General features: G+C 52.3%; 1 protein-coding gene and 1 pseudogene across 2 annotated transcripts; one reads left to right on the top strand and one right to left on the bottom strand.

Moving 5' to 3' along the window:
• Positions 1 to 846: 846 nt before the first annotated feature.
• On the bottom strand, positions 847 to 6580 carry Dmrta2 (DMRT-like family A2). Its single transcript, NM_001107951.2, is given in 3 exon segments — positions 847 to 2946; positions 4171 to 4734; positions 6298 to 6580. Coding segments are annotated over 2 exon segments (1611 nt in total). The 5' UTR covers positions 4727 to 4734; positions 6298 to 6580; the 3' UTR covers positions 847 to 1891.
• Dmrta2osl (doublesex and mab-3 related transcription factor like family A2, opposite strand like) lies at positions 6431 to 12877 on the top strand (annotated as a pseudogene). The gene is made up of 3 exons (XR_015621067.1): positions 6431 to 7290; positions 7516 to 7700; positions 10257 to 12877. The product of XR_015621067.1 is annotated as a doublesex and mab-3 related transcription factor like family A2, opposite strand like, transcript variant X2 (transcript).
• The last annotated feature ends 3856 nt before the right edge of the window (positions 12878 to 16733 follow it).

The raw sequence follows: 16733 nt of genomic DNA, 5'->3' as shown, positions 1-16733 counted from the left end.
CTTCTCGCTCTCACCCCTCCCTCCATCTCATCGTCACCCTCACACTTTATAACCAAACAGCCGAACCCCCTTTCCAATTAAAGTGGAATTAGGCAACTCAATCAAATTAGTTCCCTATTAAAGCCCTTCTTTATTAAACCGTTTTCTTGTCCTGCTATTAAGTTTCACCGCCTGGCGGAACTCGAGCCGGCCCCAGAAGTTTACCTTGGGACGTCTCCGGGCCCAGTCTAGGGGAGGGGGCACCCTATTTCCTGGAGTGGAGGAGTGACCCTGCGGAGAGCAGGAGGGAGGGGTATGAGGTCGGGGATGGGATGGGGGTCGGCAGAGGGGCAGCTAATTCGCGAAAGAGGTGCGCGGTAGCCTGGCCCGAAGGGGCGATCTCCCCGCCACTCTCAGGACACTGCATCTGGCGAAGACAGCATTCTACGACCCCGAATAACTCTCAGGTCGCAGGTCCTGGCAAAAGAAGTGTTGCAGGTCACCTCCCAGCCGCCCCATCCAGCGCCCTGGACCCCAAAACTTCCCAGGACGCCAAGGGTACACTGTGCGCCCAGGGCCGCAGCTAGGTCACCTGCGCGGGGAAAGAGCCGAGTCCTAGCCCGCAGTGCAGGAACCTAGCCCTGGCCAGGCGACGCTCACCACGCCCTCGCAACACCTCTAAGGCTAGTTCCCAGCCGCGCCTTCCACTGCGCTGTCCCAGGCGTCACCCCAGCAGCTTCCTGTCTGGGTCCCTTCAGGGTCAGGGTACAGGCGCGATCAGTGACTCCGGGCCACCGCGGCCCCAGTGGGAAATTAAAAGCTTTTCCTCCCAGCCGCCTGAGGAGCGGAACGGGATTCGAGCGTTACTTTATTTAGAAAATAACATTTATTTCTAGCTCATACCTATGCAAAGGAAAGCACAAAGTGAGCAGTTCTGCGCAGCGTCGCTTGCTGGCGAGTCCCGGAGCTTCTGGCTCGCTCACCCGACGCTTTATTCGTGCTCCAGCGCAGCCTGGACAGCTTTGGAGAACAGCCGCAGGCCGGGGGCCAGGGATCGGCAGGGTTCCTCCCCAGCGAACAGTAGATTTCAGCTATGAAACCCGATACGTACAATGCGCGAATAGTCTAATTTTTTCCATTTTGTCCTTTTTTTTTTGCTTTGATTTTTGAGTGTTTTTCACGTTAATACCGAGGTCACCTACAGATTACAATTAATAACTTAGAATTCCATTTTATAACATTATACACTGGCTTGTATATATATATGTATAGATTATATATAGATTTATACATATATAAAAACTCACACTGCACCAAGGAAACCCATGCTTATCCGCATAAGCAACAAAGAGAGCGACAAATACCGCAACGAGGAAAGTGCACCTTAGAACGTTTCCTTTTTTTTTTTTTTTTACAATTGATATCGATATATATGTGTCCCAAAGACTCGACTCAGTGCCAAGAGATGTATACATCCTAAATTTATATTTGTTAGAGCGGATTTTTTTTTAAACGAAAGGGGAATGGGTATTGGAGGACACACAAGGGGCTGATCCATCCTGCCATCCACCTGAGCGAGGGCTGGAAAGGCGAGCGGAGCAGAGGGAGCAGCAGAGGCGAGCGAGGCCGCAGTCGCCCTCGGGGTTCTTAGGGATCCCCAGCCTCTTGACAACAGGGCGAGCAGGCCTAGGGGAAGGTGGCCGGAGGTGGGAAGAGCACCCAGACCACAAGGCTCCTCTGAGGACACCTGCAGGGTCAGCCGAGATGCTCCCACCCACTCACCCACCCTCCCAAAGAAGCCCCTAAAGCCAATTGTGAGCGGAGGGCGCAGGGCAGGGCGAGGAGGGGTCCGCGACTGGGGAAGCAGGCTGGGTCGATGTTTCGGGGTGTTCGGGCTGTCGGTCCCCGTACCCTACTGCTTCTCAGGGGTGCCGTTGACCATGGGCCCGTACAGCCCGCCCCCGTAACCGGGCTCCTTGTGCACCGCGGCGGCGGCGGCGGCCGAGCGGTCGCGCATGAGGTCGCTGAAGGCGTAGTCCATGGGCGGCCGGAAGCCGAGCGTGGGCACCAGGCCGGCCGTGGAGTAGGGCGCCATGAAGGCCAGACCGCGGCTGTGGGCCGCTGCTGCGGAGTAGGCCAGGCGCAGCGGGCTCAGGCCGAGCGGCGCGCCCAGAGGGTAGGCGCCCGCGTCGGCGCCGAAGTGGCTGGCGTTGGGCTGCAGAGGCGAGAAGGCGGACCGGCTGCTGAGCGAGCCCAGCGCGCCGGGCGTCATGGCCCCGGCCAGCAAGGGTCTGTGGTGCGGGGGCGCTGCGGGCCCGGTCTGCAGCGGAGCGGGCAGCCCGGCTCCCCCGGCGGCTGCAGCCTCCACGCGTCCGGGCCACGCGTCCTCCACCGCCGCGGCCGCGCTCACCGCGGCTTTCTCCAGCGGCGCGGCGGGGCCCAGGCCGGCCGCCAGGCCTCCGCGGTGGTGGTTGAGCACCTGCTCAATGGCCTGCACCACGTCGCCGCCACAGCCTTGAAGCACCAGCTCCAGGACGCCTCTCCGGTGGCCCGGGAAGACACGCGTCAAGATGTCCAGCGGCGTCCGCTGCCGCGGCCCCGGCCCGCCGCCCAGCCCTGGAGTCGGTGCGGCCTCGGCTTCTTCTTTGTCAGCTTCCGAGCCCGATTCCGAACCCAGGGGGCTGGAGGAGCCGGGGCTGTCCTCCTCGCCGCCACCGCTGGCGCCCGCGCTCCCAGGACAGCTGCCACCCGCCTCCTTGGAGGCACGGGCCAGAGGCGACCCCGAAAAGGACTCGCCATCTCCGTTCTCCGAGCCTGAACCGGGCCGCACCTCCGGGGACGAGGTCCCGGGACCTGAGTCCGCGCCGTCGGGCGACAAGGGCTTCCCTGGCGGCGGCTGCGGACTGTCTGGGCGGCCGGCCTGAAGTAGCGTCTTGGGAAACAGATCAAACTTCTGCAACTTGGCCTCTGAGAGGAGAGAAAAAACGGAGATGTGAGGAGAGAATAAGAACACTGGACCCACGACGACATGTCGGCCTTTTGGATGCAAGTTTCCTCTCTCAACTTTTACACTATTCTTGACAGAGCTCCAGTATACTTTATTTTTATCCCTTCTCTAAGACCCTACAGTTCCACACACACCCCTGCTTCGCTCACGATTTTTTTTTGTGCCCAGCAACTACCACCAGCACCTGCTACCCTGAAAACCTAAAGTTCAGTATGCTCTTCCTACACCTGTGCCCTAACACCTCCACTCCCTTCCTATTTCGCCCCGACCTAGAGAAGTGGCCTTGTCAAGGTTCAAAGCGGAGCAAACAGAACTTCTACTTATACCTCAGAGTATGTGAAAGACACTATTCCATTCAGGTTGCCAAAGCTAACCCTGCCTTGGGCATCTCAACCTGGAGAGGGGGATTCTGAGGGGACTAGGTCTTAAGCCTCTCTACAGACAAAATAAGTTACATCCTATTTCTAGCCCATATTTTTTCAAAACTTCTAAGAGATTCCCTTCTTCCTGTCTGAGAGCTGAACCCGTTCCATCGCCCTTCCTCACCTTCCAGTTCAAAAGGTGGGTTTATGCTGGGAGAAGACAGAGGAGAAGGGATCCAAGAAAGAGCAAAAAAAAAAAAAAAAAAAAAAAGTGCCAATCGTGAGAAAACCGGCTCGCGTGAGAGAAATGGAGCCAGAACCAAAGGAACGCAGAGAATGTTTGTCCAGAATGCCTTAAGAACAGGAGGAAAGGCATCTTGCTGAGAAACGAAAGAGGGCGTCCCCAGTGCTCAGGGAAGCAGTGCAGATTAGAAGGATTGCAGGATCCTTTCAGAATAGTTGTGAAGAAAAGAGAGAGTTGTCCCGTAAGAAGCTCAGAGCAGAACAGATGGGCGGCTTCCGGCTACCAGGGGAGAAGGCCCAACAAAATAACTTGGGCAGTAACTAAGGACCTGCCTCTTAAAGAGAGTAAGGCTAAAGTGTTGCCTTGGGGCCTGAGGTGAAGGTAAGGGAGAAAGTATAGAAACTGCAGACAGGGCAGAGAGTGGGCGGAAAGCCACAGTTAAGTAGTTGGAGCCATCTGGGGAAGGGAACTGCACTTTGTCAGTGAGGAAACAAGCCACTAGGCCTCGCGCACCAACCCAGTGTCCCCGGCTCCTCCTTCCAGATCCCACCCCACCCTGAGAGTGACCGCGCTCTCACCTGCGCCCCCTGCGCCCCCAGCGCCCCCTGCACTCCCCGCGGGCGCTCCAGCTCCCGGCCCCCCGCCGTCGGTGGCGCAAACCGAGCCAAAGACTTCGTAAGCTGGCCGCGGTGGGATGATGCCGTTGGCGGCGGCCAGCGCCAGGCCCTCGGCAGTGCCGTACAGCAGTTGCAACTCGCGTGCCTCGTTTTCCTCCTGCGCCTGCTGCCTGCGCAACGCCACCTGGGCCGCCATGACGCGCTGGCGCTCGGCGATGAGCGTGCACTTGGCGCACAGGCAGTCCTTCCAGCGGCAGTAGCGCTTGTGGCCCTTGAGCGCGGACACCACTCCGTGGTTGCGGCAGCGCGCGCACTTGGGGGTCCGCGGGTACTTCTCCGCTGCCCTCAACAGCAGCGGCGGCGCCCGCAGCAAGCCTCCGGCCACGCTCACTGGTAGCGATGCTGCGGCAGCTGCCGCCGCAGCCACGGACGCCACGGATGCCACGGGTGGTCCCGTCGCTGTCGCTGCTGCTGTCGCCGCGCCGGGCACGCTGGGCAGCTCCGAGCGCAGCTCCATGGCTGGACCTGGCGTAGGGGAAAGTGGGGAGACCTGAGTCAGGGTAGTACAGTCACTAGGCTTAAGCGAGGCCTGCAGAAACCCAAATCTTGGGAAACTTTGGTTGTACAAGTTTAGTTCGTGGCTGTCACGTTGCTGGGGAGGTGGGTTGGAACCTCCATGAAAACAAGAACGAACGCACGCGAGCGCACACACACACACACACACACACACACACACACACACACACCCTCACACTGATCTCTTATATCTGACTTACACGCCAGGTGTAAGATTTCGTTTGAATCAGTAGTTCCACCACAGGGGAAAAACACGACAAGGTTTGGAAGTCATTGGTTCAGTTGAATGCAAAGAGGATTTGAAAAGAAAATATTATGCCCAAAGCTTAGGTTAATTGGGGTGAGCCGAGAAAAGAGAAATGTTTGCCTTAAAGGGACTCAGATTACAGAGAAAACTTGAGGCCGACAAGCATGTCAAAGACAAAGACAAAAAAAAAAAAAAGGAACAAAATCATTTCGTTTGGTGGACAGGTGAAGAAGAGAGAAATGTGGAAACCAGGTGAGGAGCTGAGCAGGTTGGGCTGGGGTCTTATTTGTTGCTTTTAATGTGGGAGCAAAGGGACTCGAGCGAAAGGAACTGAAGATTTTCTTTCTGTTAAAAGTAGGGTAAGAACTAGAAGACAAAAGTTGGAGGCAAAGTTCGGCTTATGGCCCTGGAATCACAGACAAATGAATTCTGGAAATACCGTGGTCTGAGCCTCTAAAGGGTTGGGAGAGGAAATAGACCTATCTATTCCACAGAACTGAGTGTAGGAGAGCTGAGAAAAGAGAAATCCCATCAGAAGAAACTTTCTTTGAAACAGCCACCCTAGCTCAAAGGTTAGTCGAATAACAAGGAAAACATCCAGAAACAGCTGACACGGTGACCCGACCGAGGTCCACCGAGAGCAACAGTACAACATAGGGGAAACTCTCCAGTAAAAGGTAGGGTGGGAATAAGGCGAAACCTGTGGCTTGGGGTTTAGACTTTTAGTCTGGAGTAGTCAGAAGAAAGGCATGTCTTCTGAAAAGTTAGACTTTGCTGGAGCGGGATTCGTTTTGCTCAACGCCTCCTACCCAACCACCACCCCTCCCAGTTTGGGGACCTCAGACACGCCCTCCTCATCCTGGGACCTCTTGGGACCCCGCTTACGCGCAGGTTACCGAGTTTTGGTCTCAGGCTAGGGTTCTGGGACTTGCACAACCTGGCAGGCCTCAAGGAGGCCAGGAAGTCGCCTCCGAAACTGACCCTGAAGGGACCCGAGAGTCCCACTTGCACCGCAGTCGCAGAAGGCCCGGCAGGCCAGTCTCCTGGCTTCCGCTGCGGCCTCCACTCCCCGCCACTCAGCCCGGGTTCCCGCCAGAGCCAGAGCCGCTCCTGGGGTCTGAGAATTCCAGAGCTCCGTGTGCGCCGCGGCCTCTTCCCCCAGACCCTCAAGCACGCAGTTTCCAAGGCCGGCAGGGCCGGGGCCTCGCCCTCGGGAGGCCACCGGCTGGGTCGCCTCCCCTGCTCGGCCGCCAGCCCAACCCTACCTGTCTCCAGCTCCTGGCTCCTCCTCCGTTGGCGCAGCACGCGTTGCCCAGCCCCGCTCGCTCAGCGGCTTTCTCAGCCTCGTCCCTTTGCCCTGGGCCCCTTCTCTGACCACGTCACCCTCCTTCAGCCACCATGTCCGAACTTCCGGACCCCTCTGGGAACACAGCAGTCCAACACCACGGAGGGCCTCGGGGCCGGGGGTCTGGTCGGGGGCCCTCTGGTTGCAACCCGCGTCCCCTCGGTGCGCTCCGGACGCTGCGCTCGCCCCGGGCCGGGTAGTCCGGCGCTGCCAGCTCTCAATGAGCCGCTCGCCCGCTCTATTGTTGCTCCTCAGGGCTCCATTAGACAGAATTGGACAACAATGTGGCGCCTGCCATTGGCCAGGGGAGACAGTCGGCGCTCTGATTGGCCGGGCCCGCGCCCGGGGAGCCCCTCATTCTACAGTGTCCGAAAGATTCGAAACTCCGCACGCTCTGCTGAGTGCCTGCGGGATGGGAGGGGGCGCCAGGGAAGGAGTGCGCGAGGAGGAGCGTTGCAAATGTCGTGACAAGAAGTTTCCGTGCGCCCGAGAGCGTGTGAATTGCTCCTAATTACCGTGTCCGGTGCGCCTCTCCGCGTAGACCTGTGTAACCCCTCTACTTCTGGGGCTCCGGCTCCACTGAGCCACTCTCCCTTGGCCCGGGGCGCTTGGCAAGGCCGAGCTTCCCAAGTGGCCCCGGAGGCCTGGGGCGGGACAGGAGCAGGTGACAATTCAATTACCGCTGTCGAAGTGGGAGTGGAACCCGGGTGCCGGGGTGGGGGAGGGAGGGCGTTCACCACAGACTTGCCAAGACGCTTTTTGCTGGCTTCCTTCTGACCGTGACCGAGTGCTTCCACCTCCGACGGGCTCCGAGGTAGTTGAGAGCCGGTTTGCTCCCTTCCCCCGTCCTCTGTCACCTTTAATACTTAGTTCCTTCGTTTGCAAAGTCCCGACACCGTGGGCGTCACGGAGGGTAAGTAAGATTTGTAAGGATTTGTGTTTTTAAGCGAGGAGCCCAGAGGAGGAACTTGGGTCCACGCGCGGCAGCCTTTCCTCTCCCCGCGCCCCTGCCCCGTACCTCCTCCCCCCGTGCCCTTGCCTTTCCGCATTTCTTTGCGTCTTGCTGCCCTTTTTGTAGAATTCTTTTTGCCGTCGTTTGAAATTAACAAAGTTTACTTGTAACTCTTTTTTTTAAAAGCAAAAGTAAAAAGCCGCCTTTGCGCTTCCCCAGATCCTCTGGAGGCTGGACGAACGGCCAGTCGGTCAGGCCCATCAGCCCACAAGGCTTCCGCAGGGGGCAAGGGCCCTGGACCAGCTTTGACTTGGCCTTCCTGGACACGTGCTGACGTCACGGCCCCAGAACCGGTTGGGTCTACGGAGGAGGTAACAAGTTCGAATTTTGTATTTCTTCGTAGTTATTCCCATCTGTTACAGATGTTGAAGTCCTTGGACCGTGTCGCCCTCGGATTCTCCAGCTCGGAATGTTAGCCTTTGACGCTAACATTCTGTTACTCTCAATTTTGTTTTCTACTCTTCTCCTTCAGAGTAAAGAAAATTCGTTTAAATGAAATGCGAAGCTCTCTCCTCATTCCCTTTCCTATCCCTACGGTGTGTTTTGGCGTTGGTGTTTAGAAACCCTGGGCGTCGGAAGTCCGGTCTCTTGACACTGCAGACCGACACCTACTAGGCACACAGAGCCTGCCTGGAGACGCAGCCCCTCCCTCCAAGAGAACCCACGCCGGGACTGGAAAGAAGAGATCAGCTGGACCCCAAAGCAGAACCACAGGCCTTGCCAGGGTCAGGACGCGCTCCGCCCAAGGAGCCAACTGATCTGACTGGAGGAGACGTGAGGGGGCGATGAGCCACAGAATCTGGCAGACTACTTCCAGAAAGTTCGCCAGGCCTGTTTCAAAGGCGCCGGGACATGAATAATACAGAATAGCAACCCGGCTGCCCCGCTATCGGGAGAGTTCTCTCTCTGGAGCCGGACAAAGGTTGTGGTAGGGAGTTAAGGGTCTCGAGATCCCCTGGGGTCAGAGCATAGAATAACTCTAGTTATGCCCGAGTGCTGGGCTGTGGGAGGGAGGGACAGGAAGGCTCCGTGTGCTGTCAGATTCCATGCGAGGCTGCTACCCGCCTGCTTTTAGAGCTTTTGGGGGGAACACGTTTTTCAGAAAAAAACAAAACAAAAAAAAAAAAAACAAAAACAAAAACAAAAACTGAACTCCAAAACAAAATAACCTAGCCAGAGGCGCTTGGTTTTCTGGGAAGGGATGGCCTAAATACCCTTTCTAGTTCCTGAGGTTAGTGCCCCCTTAGTCCTGCCACTTAGATGAACTCACGGGAGACAACGGTTTCGGTTTTGGGATCCCCGCTCTTGCGTTGACCTGGATCGGAAACCCCCACCCCCATTTCCCAGAGAAAGGATTGTTTCTCAGTGTAACCAGCCCTGCCTGGACTCATTTTTGTAGACCAGGCTGGCCTCGAACTCACAGAGATCCGCCTGCCTCTGCCTTTTTAGTGCTGTGCTTAAAGGCGTGTGCCACCTCACTCCGCTGATCCTCCTTTTCTTATAGGCAGGAGGTATCACATCCTGGAAACCAGTTCAGGTCAAGCCACCGGTATACCCCGATTCCCGTGCTCTTTTCTCAAGTTGATATCTCCCAAGGTCTGAGACTCCAAGCTCTCTTTTCACAAGAGGATGGGGGTGCTCACCTGAAGAAAGGAATCGGGCGGGGGGGGGAGGGGGACTGTTCTGGACTGAGAGAACCTTGCGCACATCGGTTCCCCAGCCCATTCCTGATGTTAGCTCCTGCTGATATGAGCCTGTCCAAAAAGAAGACTGGAAGTGATGACCCAGCTAAGCCGCTAGCCTTAGGGAGCATATGTCCAGGTTGAGGCAACAGGATGACAATGAGGATGACACCACCACCACCACCACCACCACCACCACCACCACCACCACCACCACCACGCCCATCCTAACAAAACTTCACCCTTACGACCTCAATGCGTGTTTGGACACATCTTTATGTACACATGAAGTAGACGCCCAGCAGGGGGGTGGGTGTGCTCACCTCTGACGTCCTCCCACCCAAGGGACCCTTTCAAAAAGGTTGGCTTCTCGGTATGCTCTCATAAGCATGTTCGCCTGCGGGCTCAATGATTTGGTGAGTGACCTCAAACCCAGACGCCTGCAGAGTCTGCACAGTCAGCATTGGGCATACCCTCGGGCAATATTGTGCCAGTGCTCAGAGCCCCAGACCTCTGCCTGCTGGCAGAAGAAGCCCCAAGACCTCCACTCCAAATGAAGTGACTGACAGCGAGGACCCAACTCACACTTTCAGAAGTGTCCTCGGCTCAGAATCATTTGCTGACGAGTCCGCCAGGCGGGTGGGGAGGGGGTGTGTACACCCAGGCAAGAAGTCCTCCACACCCTCATTCTCGGACAACGCCATCCATCTCTCACAGACACTCCACAGCAGAGGCCCAGAGGGAAGGCCTAGGTGGGGCCCCCGGATGATGTGGGGTTCGGGGCCCAAGAGTGAAGATTCTGTACTACAGACTAGGAGAAGGGCTGGGGGCATCAATGGGGGACCTGGGAAGCGTTGACTTTTGCGCTGTTTGCCCGCGGCCTCGGAGCAAGCAGACGCCATCTGTTTGCCGGCTGCGGCGCGTCCCGTTTAATTACCCTCCCGGCAGCCTAATAGAGATGATATTAAACTAAATCTTTCTGACATTAAAAGTAATTATCCCCAAACCGGTGGCTCCGGGACGGAGTTGCCCCTCCCGCACAGACCCCTTTCCAAAGCTCTGAATTCCGTTGGTTTGGCTCAAACTCTACACCTGGGAAGGGGCTGGAGGAAAAAGAGGGCGCCTTGGGAGACAGTGTCTCCGAAGGCAGGCATTCCTGACAAGTGCTTTTTTTTTTTTCCTCAGCATAGTGGCTCTTGTTCCTGCGTGGACTCCAGCACACAAGACATTTTCCTCCAGTCTTGCTGATTAAGGCCCCCAGTCGTGCGTGCCCAGCGCGAACGGAGAGAGAGGCAGCCTGTTTTTTTTTTACCCTGTTTCCGCTGAAATGGTCCTCGGTGAAATGGCCTAGGCTAGGACCAAGAAAAGTCGACACAACTTTGAAGTTTGGAAAACAAAACAACGAACCGCACTGCCCACTGTGGCTCTGGACTTTTGCGTGTTCCTCCTGTGAGGGCTCCAGCGTCTCGCACTTTCCCTGCAGTGATTTGTGAAGACCCATTTTCCCCCATTAGGTCCTATTATCTCACTTTTCAGGTGAGAAACCGATTCCTAGCTGGAAGGCGGTAGGCAGGAGCGCAAATTTCAAGCTTGGCGTACCCTTCTCTAGTCAGTTCTGCAATGTTCTGAGTTCCACCCGAGGCTCTTCCTCGGTGGTGCTCGGGATGATGCTCCGCTTCTTAGGGGAAAGGGCACTGGGCTTACTCTTAAGCAGGAGGTGGAAGGGCCAACTGAGGGGGAAGGAGGGATCGCACTAGTGCAGAGTGTAGCAGGAGGGGCAACACCAAGCTCCAATCACAGCCAAAGCCACAGACACTGCCCTCCTTGGACAAGCCCTGCAAGGGAGTAGGGTTTACCCAAGTTTGCAAGGCTTTCTTCTATTTTGAAGTGTCTCCTGGGTTTGCCTCTCAGCTAAAACATAGGTATGACCTGTGTTGTTTAGTACACAGTGCTTTTAGGATGTGCAATGGCCCATTTCAGACCTGAGTGGCCCAGGGTGGTGAGGTAACTTGCCTGGGGATCACCATGCTGCTAAGGCCTTAAGGAAGAAATCCAGATCCAGGGACCAAGTAGTAGGTCCCTGTCCCCTCACCTCAGCTCTAGATAGAGCATGGGGCTTAGCGATTTCTTTCAGGGTTTCTTTAAGTTCAGCAGTTAGTCTAGGAAAACTGAGAATCTGGCCACTCATGTAACAGGAGAAAGACTAATTACTTGTAATGTGCTCTTACAGAGTTCACTGGTCAACTAGGCACATGGTTACACACAGTTGATCTCACAGTGAGAGAACAGAAGGGCTTCCTGAAGGGGCCTTTGATATGAGCGTCAGGTCTGCCAGTGCTTGTTCTCATGAAAGTAAATACTTTAGAAATGTTTTAGAAAAAGTAGCAGAATATATTTTGGTATACGATTTTTGTGTACTCTTTTTACAAAAAAATGTTTACACATATAAAGCATTTTTCATAATCTTTAAAAGAATTTTAAAACGTTCAGCTATAGGGGCATATCTTGTTTAGCCAATTCTTTTTTACAGTTAGTCTCCATTTTGTGCTCTAATAACATTGCTATTGCGAGCATCCTTTATGAATGTGACCAATTATTTCCTTAGGATAAATTACTAAAAATAAGATCGAGTGATCAGAGTCTTTCTCTCTCTCTCTCTTTCTTAAAGCTTTTGATAACTACCTGTCAAACAGCCCCCAGAAAAGGCTGTGGCAGGCAAGGTGCTCAACAGATGCATCTTGGGATCTAAAATCTTCATTAATTCAAGCAAACAGTATTTCACAGACATTGCAATTTACATTTTCTTAGTTTTTTCTTTATTTCTTGGTCACTGTGGTCCATTTTAAAATAATCTGCATTAGTCCTTTAAAAGATTAGGGCGGCAATACTTCCACTTAGCTCAGTAGCTATGCACACACTCAAGGCAATAGCATCCTCCTTTCTGCCATGACTGCTGCCTTTCTCTATTCTTCCGGTTACTGATCTTCTTATCCTATCTTGGGGCTTTAAACTTTTTTTTAAAGGTAGGCATGCTTGTTAATTTTCTCTAAAAAAATGCTCTATATTTACACTATCTTAAAGGTTTCCCAGTTTCACATTTCTAAGATAATTTATTACCTGTATCTTTTACCATTAGCTCCTTTCATTATTTCTATAATCCGTTCAGTTGAAATGAATTCTTATGGAAGGTGTGAGGTTTGTATCCTAACTTTCCCCCCAAATAATTAGCTGGCTATCTCAGGACTGATTCATGACCTGCGTGTCCCTCCACTGACCACACACATCTCAGAAGGCCGTTCTTGGCTTCAGCACTTGTCTGCCCCAGCCTCAGTGATGCTGCACTTGCTTAATATCTGGGAGAGCAGGTCATACTACAGATTCCGGATTCTTCTTTTATTCAAACTTCTCGTTTTTTTTCCCCCAAAACACAGTAATCTAAACCAACATTCTATAGATTACAAATCTAATTAAAAATAAGATAAAAACTAACACCCCTCCACTCCAATAGGGTTTCTCTGTGTAGCCCTGGCTGTTCTGGAACTCAGAGATCCACCTGCCTCTGTCTCCTGGAAAGAAAGTGTTAGAATTAAAGACATGCACCACCACTGCCAGACAGAACCTGTCATTTTAAATTACTTTGAGAGAGATTGTGCATCTTTACAACAGGGGATGATTTCACCCAAAGCACAGTGATTTTATTCCTAAGGGTGATGGGGGGGGGTAAGAGTCATCTTTTCCCCCCATACTGTTTCCTATACACATATCCTTGGTAGTTTGTTGCTATTTTGAACAGAATCTTTTCTTCCATTTTATCTAACCATTTTATCTAATGACATGCACATAAGAAAGTTAATTAGACTAGTTTCACCTTGTGACCAGCCTCACCCCTGATCCCTCTTTCCTGTAAAGTTTTCAAATTAGCCCTCAAACTTCTTTGAGACCGTGAACTAACCAGGCAAAAGAGAGATCAGAGGTAGAAAGGTCAAGGCAATTTGCAGGTCATTCTGAACTTTGGGCACTAATCCTTAGATTGGTGAGTTCAGGAGTTAGCTTCCAGGATGATGTTCCAAGCCCAACTTAGAGCTTTGGCTGTGATGCTGACACAGGACAGAAAGGGGGATTTAAGGCAGCATAGTAAAGAGAGGAGCCCCTGCACCTAGAGTCGAATCCAAGTCTCTCGCCAGCTGAGTCAAGAATTCTGGGTGTAAAAGTTGCTACATTTCGCTTCTACTAACAGTGCCTGGCCTTGTGGGACTTGGCAGCTATCTCTGGGCTTACCCCACAACTATCTGAGATGCCAGGTCACATCTAGGCTGCTTCCTGGGTCAGATCTGCTTAGACCTTTCTTGAGAGTGCAGCAAGGAACTGCTGGTTGTCAAGAATTCCCATTAGGCAGCATCTAGGATACAGACCAAACTGAAGAGGGAGGGGTGGATTTTGAAAGAAGCCCAATGAGTGTACCCCACAGGTCACTTCTCTTCTCTCTTACTAATTTTTAACTCTGACCCCCACACCCCATTTCCTGTTGTGTTGTAGTGTGGCTGTTAGGACCTGATAGTTCTGCCAGGCCCATCCATGTCCGCTTTGGAACCCCATGTCCTGAATTAGCTGATACAGATTCCAGCATGCTGCTCTTTCACCCCAGGTTTCCTTCCAATTCAGCTTCTGAGATGTCTCAACTGTCTCTTGACAGTGTGGCATATGCTGACTCTGGGGGTGTGGGGGTTGACAGTGGTTGTTTACAATCAGAGAATGAATGATTCCTTCCTACCAGTCCCCTGAGCTAGCCTGCTGGGCGTGGAGGAGCTTCCTCCAATGTTTGGAACCCCTTTGTTTGGTGGACTGACTACACTGTGTGCTCATTGCTGGTTAAGCATCCCACACTCCCTTCGATCTTTTTAGCACCAATGTTCACATGGTCGGAGTTCAACAGGGATATGGACCGGAGTCTTGCTTGCCCTTATCATCTCTCCTCTGTAAAATGAGGGTAAAACAACATTCCCATTAAGCATTCAGTGGTTCAATGTTTTCAAGCCTGTGATGGGTTGAATGACAAATGCCCATCCCTTCGCAGGCAGATGCTTTTCAGGGTGGCACTATTCAGGGGAGGAGCCTGGCTAGATGGAGTATAACACTGAGGATTTGCGGTTTAGCTTCACTTCCTGTTCCCTTCCCTTCCTGTGTATGGATGAAATGTGACCTCAATGCTTCCTGACTGCCAGGCTGCCCCACACTCCTGCTGCAATGCCTTTCCTGTTTGGGTGGACTACATCCACTCTAAACTAAACAACAAAACGAACTCCTTCTCTAAGTCGCCCTTTGTTAGGATTTGATTTTGTCGTATCATGTCTTATAAAGATTTATTCCATTCTAGCAAAGGAAAATAACTAATATGAAGCCCTTCCTAGCGACTGGCACATGGGTATTATTTAGTAGGCAGGTACTGTGCTACCCTTCAGGGAAAAAAAGTTCCCTTCTCAGCATCCTGTTTATCTCCATGAGAAGGAAGACCAGGCATTTGGTACCTGGAAACAGAAAGAACTTGGTCTTGGGTGCCTCTAATTTTGAATCCTGATCTGAAAATTCCTCCCCAGAACCCAAATCCAGATGGATTGACATGCTGAATGACCTCTCGGCATTCTGACTTTCTCTTTGCCCCTCCTCCCTCTGCCCATAAGCTTCAGACATGTTCTGGAGGTTAAATTAATCAGAATACAAAACACAAAGCATCCTTCCCACGCAGGCAAGGAAGAAGCAGAACAGCCAGGGCCCACTCCAAGCTCTTTGGGAAGCATACTCTTACCCCTATATGCTCTCAGGGCTTCTATCTGGGGGGTTCACACCACAGACTTGACTCTTTACCAGACTCCCCCCAAGGTATGGTGGCACTTTTATTCAAGAAAGCATATTCTTCATTCTGCCTATAACTCTCACATAACATGGAAGAAAGTCATGAAGAAATGGCAGCATAGAAGTGTCAGCTATGCAAGCCAGTGCCTTACTGACATTTGCTATGGGTAAAGGCATGTCGTCATAATGGAGTCCTTAGACAAGGCAGCGCTATGGTCCTCAGTATCTCCATCTATAATATACGGTTTTGAGCTAAAGACCACAATGGTGTGACTACAAAGATAATGAAGTGGAAATTTTTGGTTTCTGAATGGATGTTCAACAGAGTCCTTGGAACTCACCTCTGGAAATAGAGTTCCCGACTGCTGCTTCTGACCCCCAAAACACAAGGAAAAGTTTCAATAAGGCTTGTTGTTGCTAACCTCTCAGAAAAGCCTTATGCAAATGTTACTAGTGGGTGCCCATGGGAGGCAGGTAACATTTGCAGGGCCTGGACAGCTGTGTCCAGAAGGCAGGCTCCATCCCGATGCTTCGGATGCTTCCCTTGGCTAATTCTGGGATCTCAGACAGCCAGGTTCACCATGCTTCCCAAAGGGACTTACCCAAGAAGCCGTTAGGACTCTCTAGCATTGGCTGGGGAGACGCTGGGTTTCTATACTTCTGGGAACTCTTTAACACTGAAATTAGTGGTTCCAAGCCATTCCTGCCTGGGCATTTTAATCTGGGTAGAGGCTGAGAATCAAGTTTGTAAGGTTTCACTGAATAGATAAGCCCAGGCTAACCTCATTTCCTTAAGGGCACATCAATAGTGCTGGTATGGTGAATCATTTTGGAACAAATACTTGCTATGGAGGCAGGCCCATGCATAGGTCAGTGGTGTGTAGTACAGAGGCTCAGAAACTTGTCGTCCCATCCCCCCTCCCATTTTTTAATCAGTGTATACAGGGACTGTACATTACTCCTCATAGAATAGTTTGTGGTTCATTCGTAACATTTACTATCAGTGCCCTGTGCCAGCTCCCACGTGTGGACCTGTTACAGTCCAGAAGAGACCTCTGTGTAAACAATAACCATAATAACATGATACCTGCTCTGCCAGGGAAACCAGGGGTTAGAAGAGACCCTGGCTTTGTGCTGTGGGCTTACGAAACTTACTGGAGAAGCAGTGCAGTACTGGCCTGAGCTCTGAAGACAAATGGTCTGTGTTTGATATGACTACTCGGTTTACTGGTTGTATGTGACCTTGAACAAATGACTTCACCTTCTGGGTCTTAGAGCATCAGTAAAGAACAAATGAGTTGATACTTGTAATTCTCATGATGTCTGGCATATAACAATGTTTAAGTGGTACTTCTATTACCAAACAGTTCTTTATGATGCCTGCAAAGTAGCAGGCTTGTGCTGGGCAATACCAGTCATTGACCCCACTGTCAGAGGGCTTATTCCTTAAACAAAACTGTAACACTCTTAACCCAGCAGAGTTTGAAAGGAGTGGAGAGTGAGGAAGGAATTTCTAGCATTGAAGGCTGTATAGGACAGAGAGGAATGTGTGACAGTGTTAACGAATGTTAACTTACCTGTGGGTCTTAAGTTCTATATGCTGAAGCAGCCAGGGAGGGGGCTCGCCAGAGAATAAAAGCACAGAAGTAAGCTCAGGTACATGTGGGTACCCAGAAGCCCATTCCTCTCCCCATCACGTGTCTCTGGATGGTGAGTCAGCTGTCTGGGCCTTGTTTTTGTAACCATAAGAAAGGATAGTAATAGTGCCAAGCTCACAGGGTGAGTCTGAGGATTATGTGAAAGGACAGTGCA

This window comes from Rattus norvegicus, chromosome 5 (assembly GCF_021556685.1).
Source record: "Rattus norvegicus strain SHRSP/BbbUtx chromosome 5, alternate assembly SHRSP_T2T, whole genome shotgun sequence".
Taxonomy (NCBI): domain Eukaryota; kingdom Metazoa; phylum Chordata; class Mammalia; order Rodentia; family Muridae; genus Rattus; species Rattus norvegicus.
This window is presented reverse-complemented; position numbering and strand designations above follow the sequence as displayed.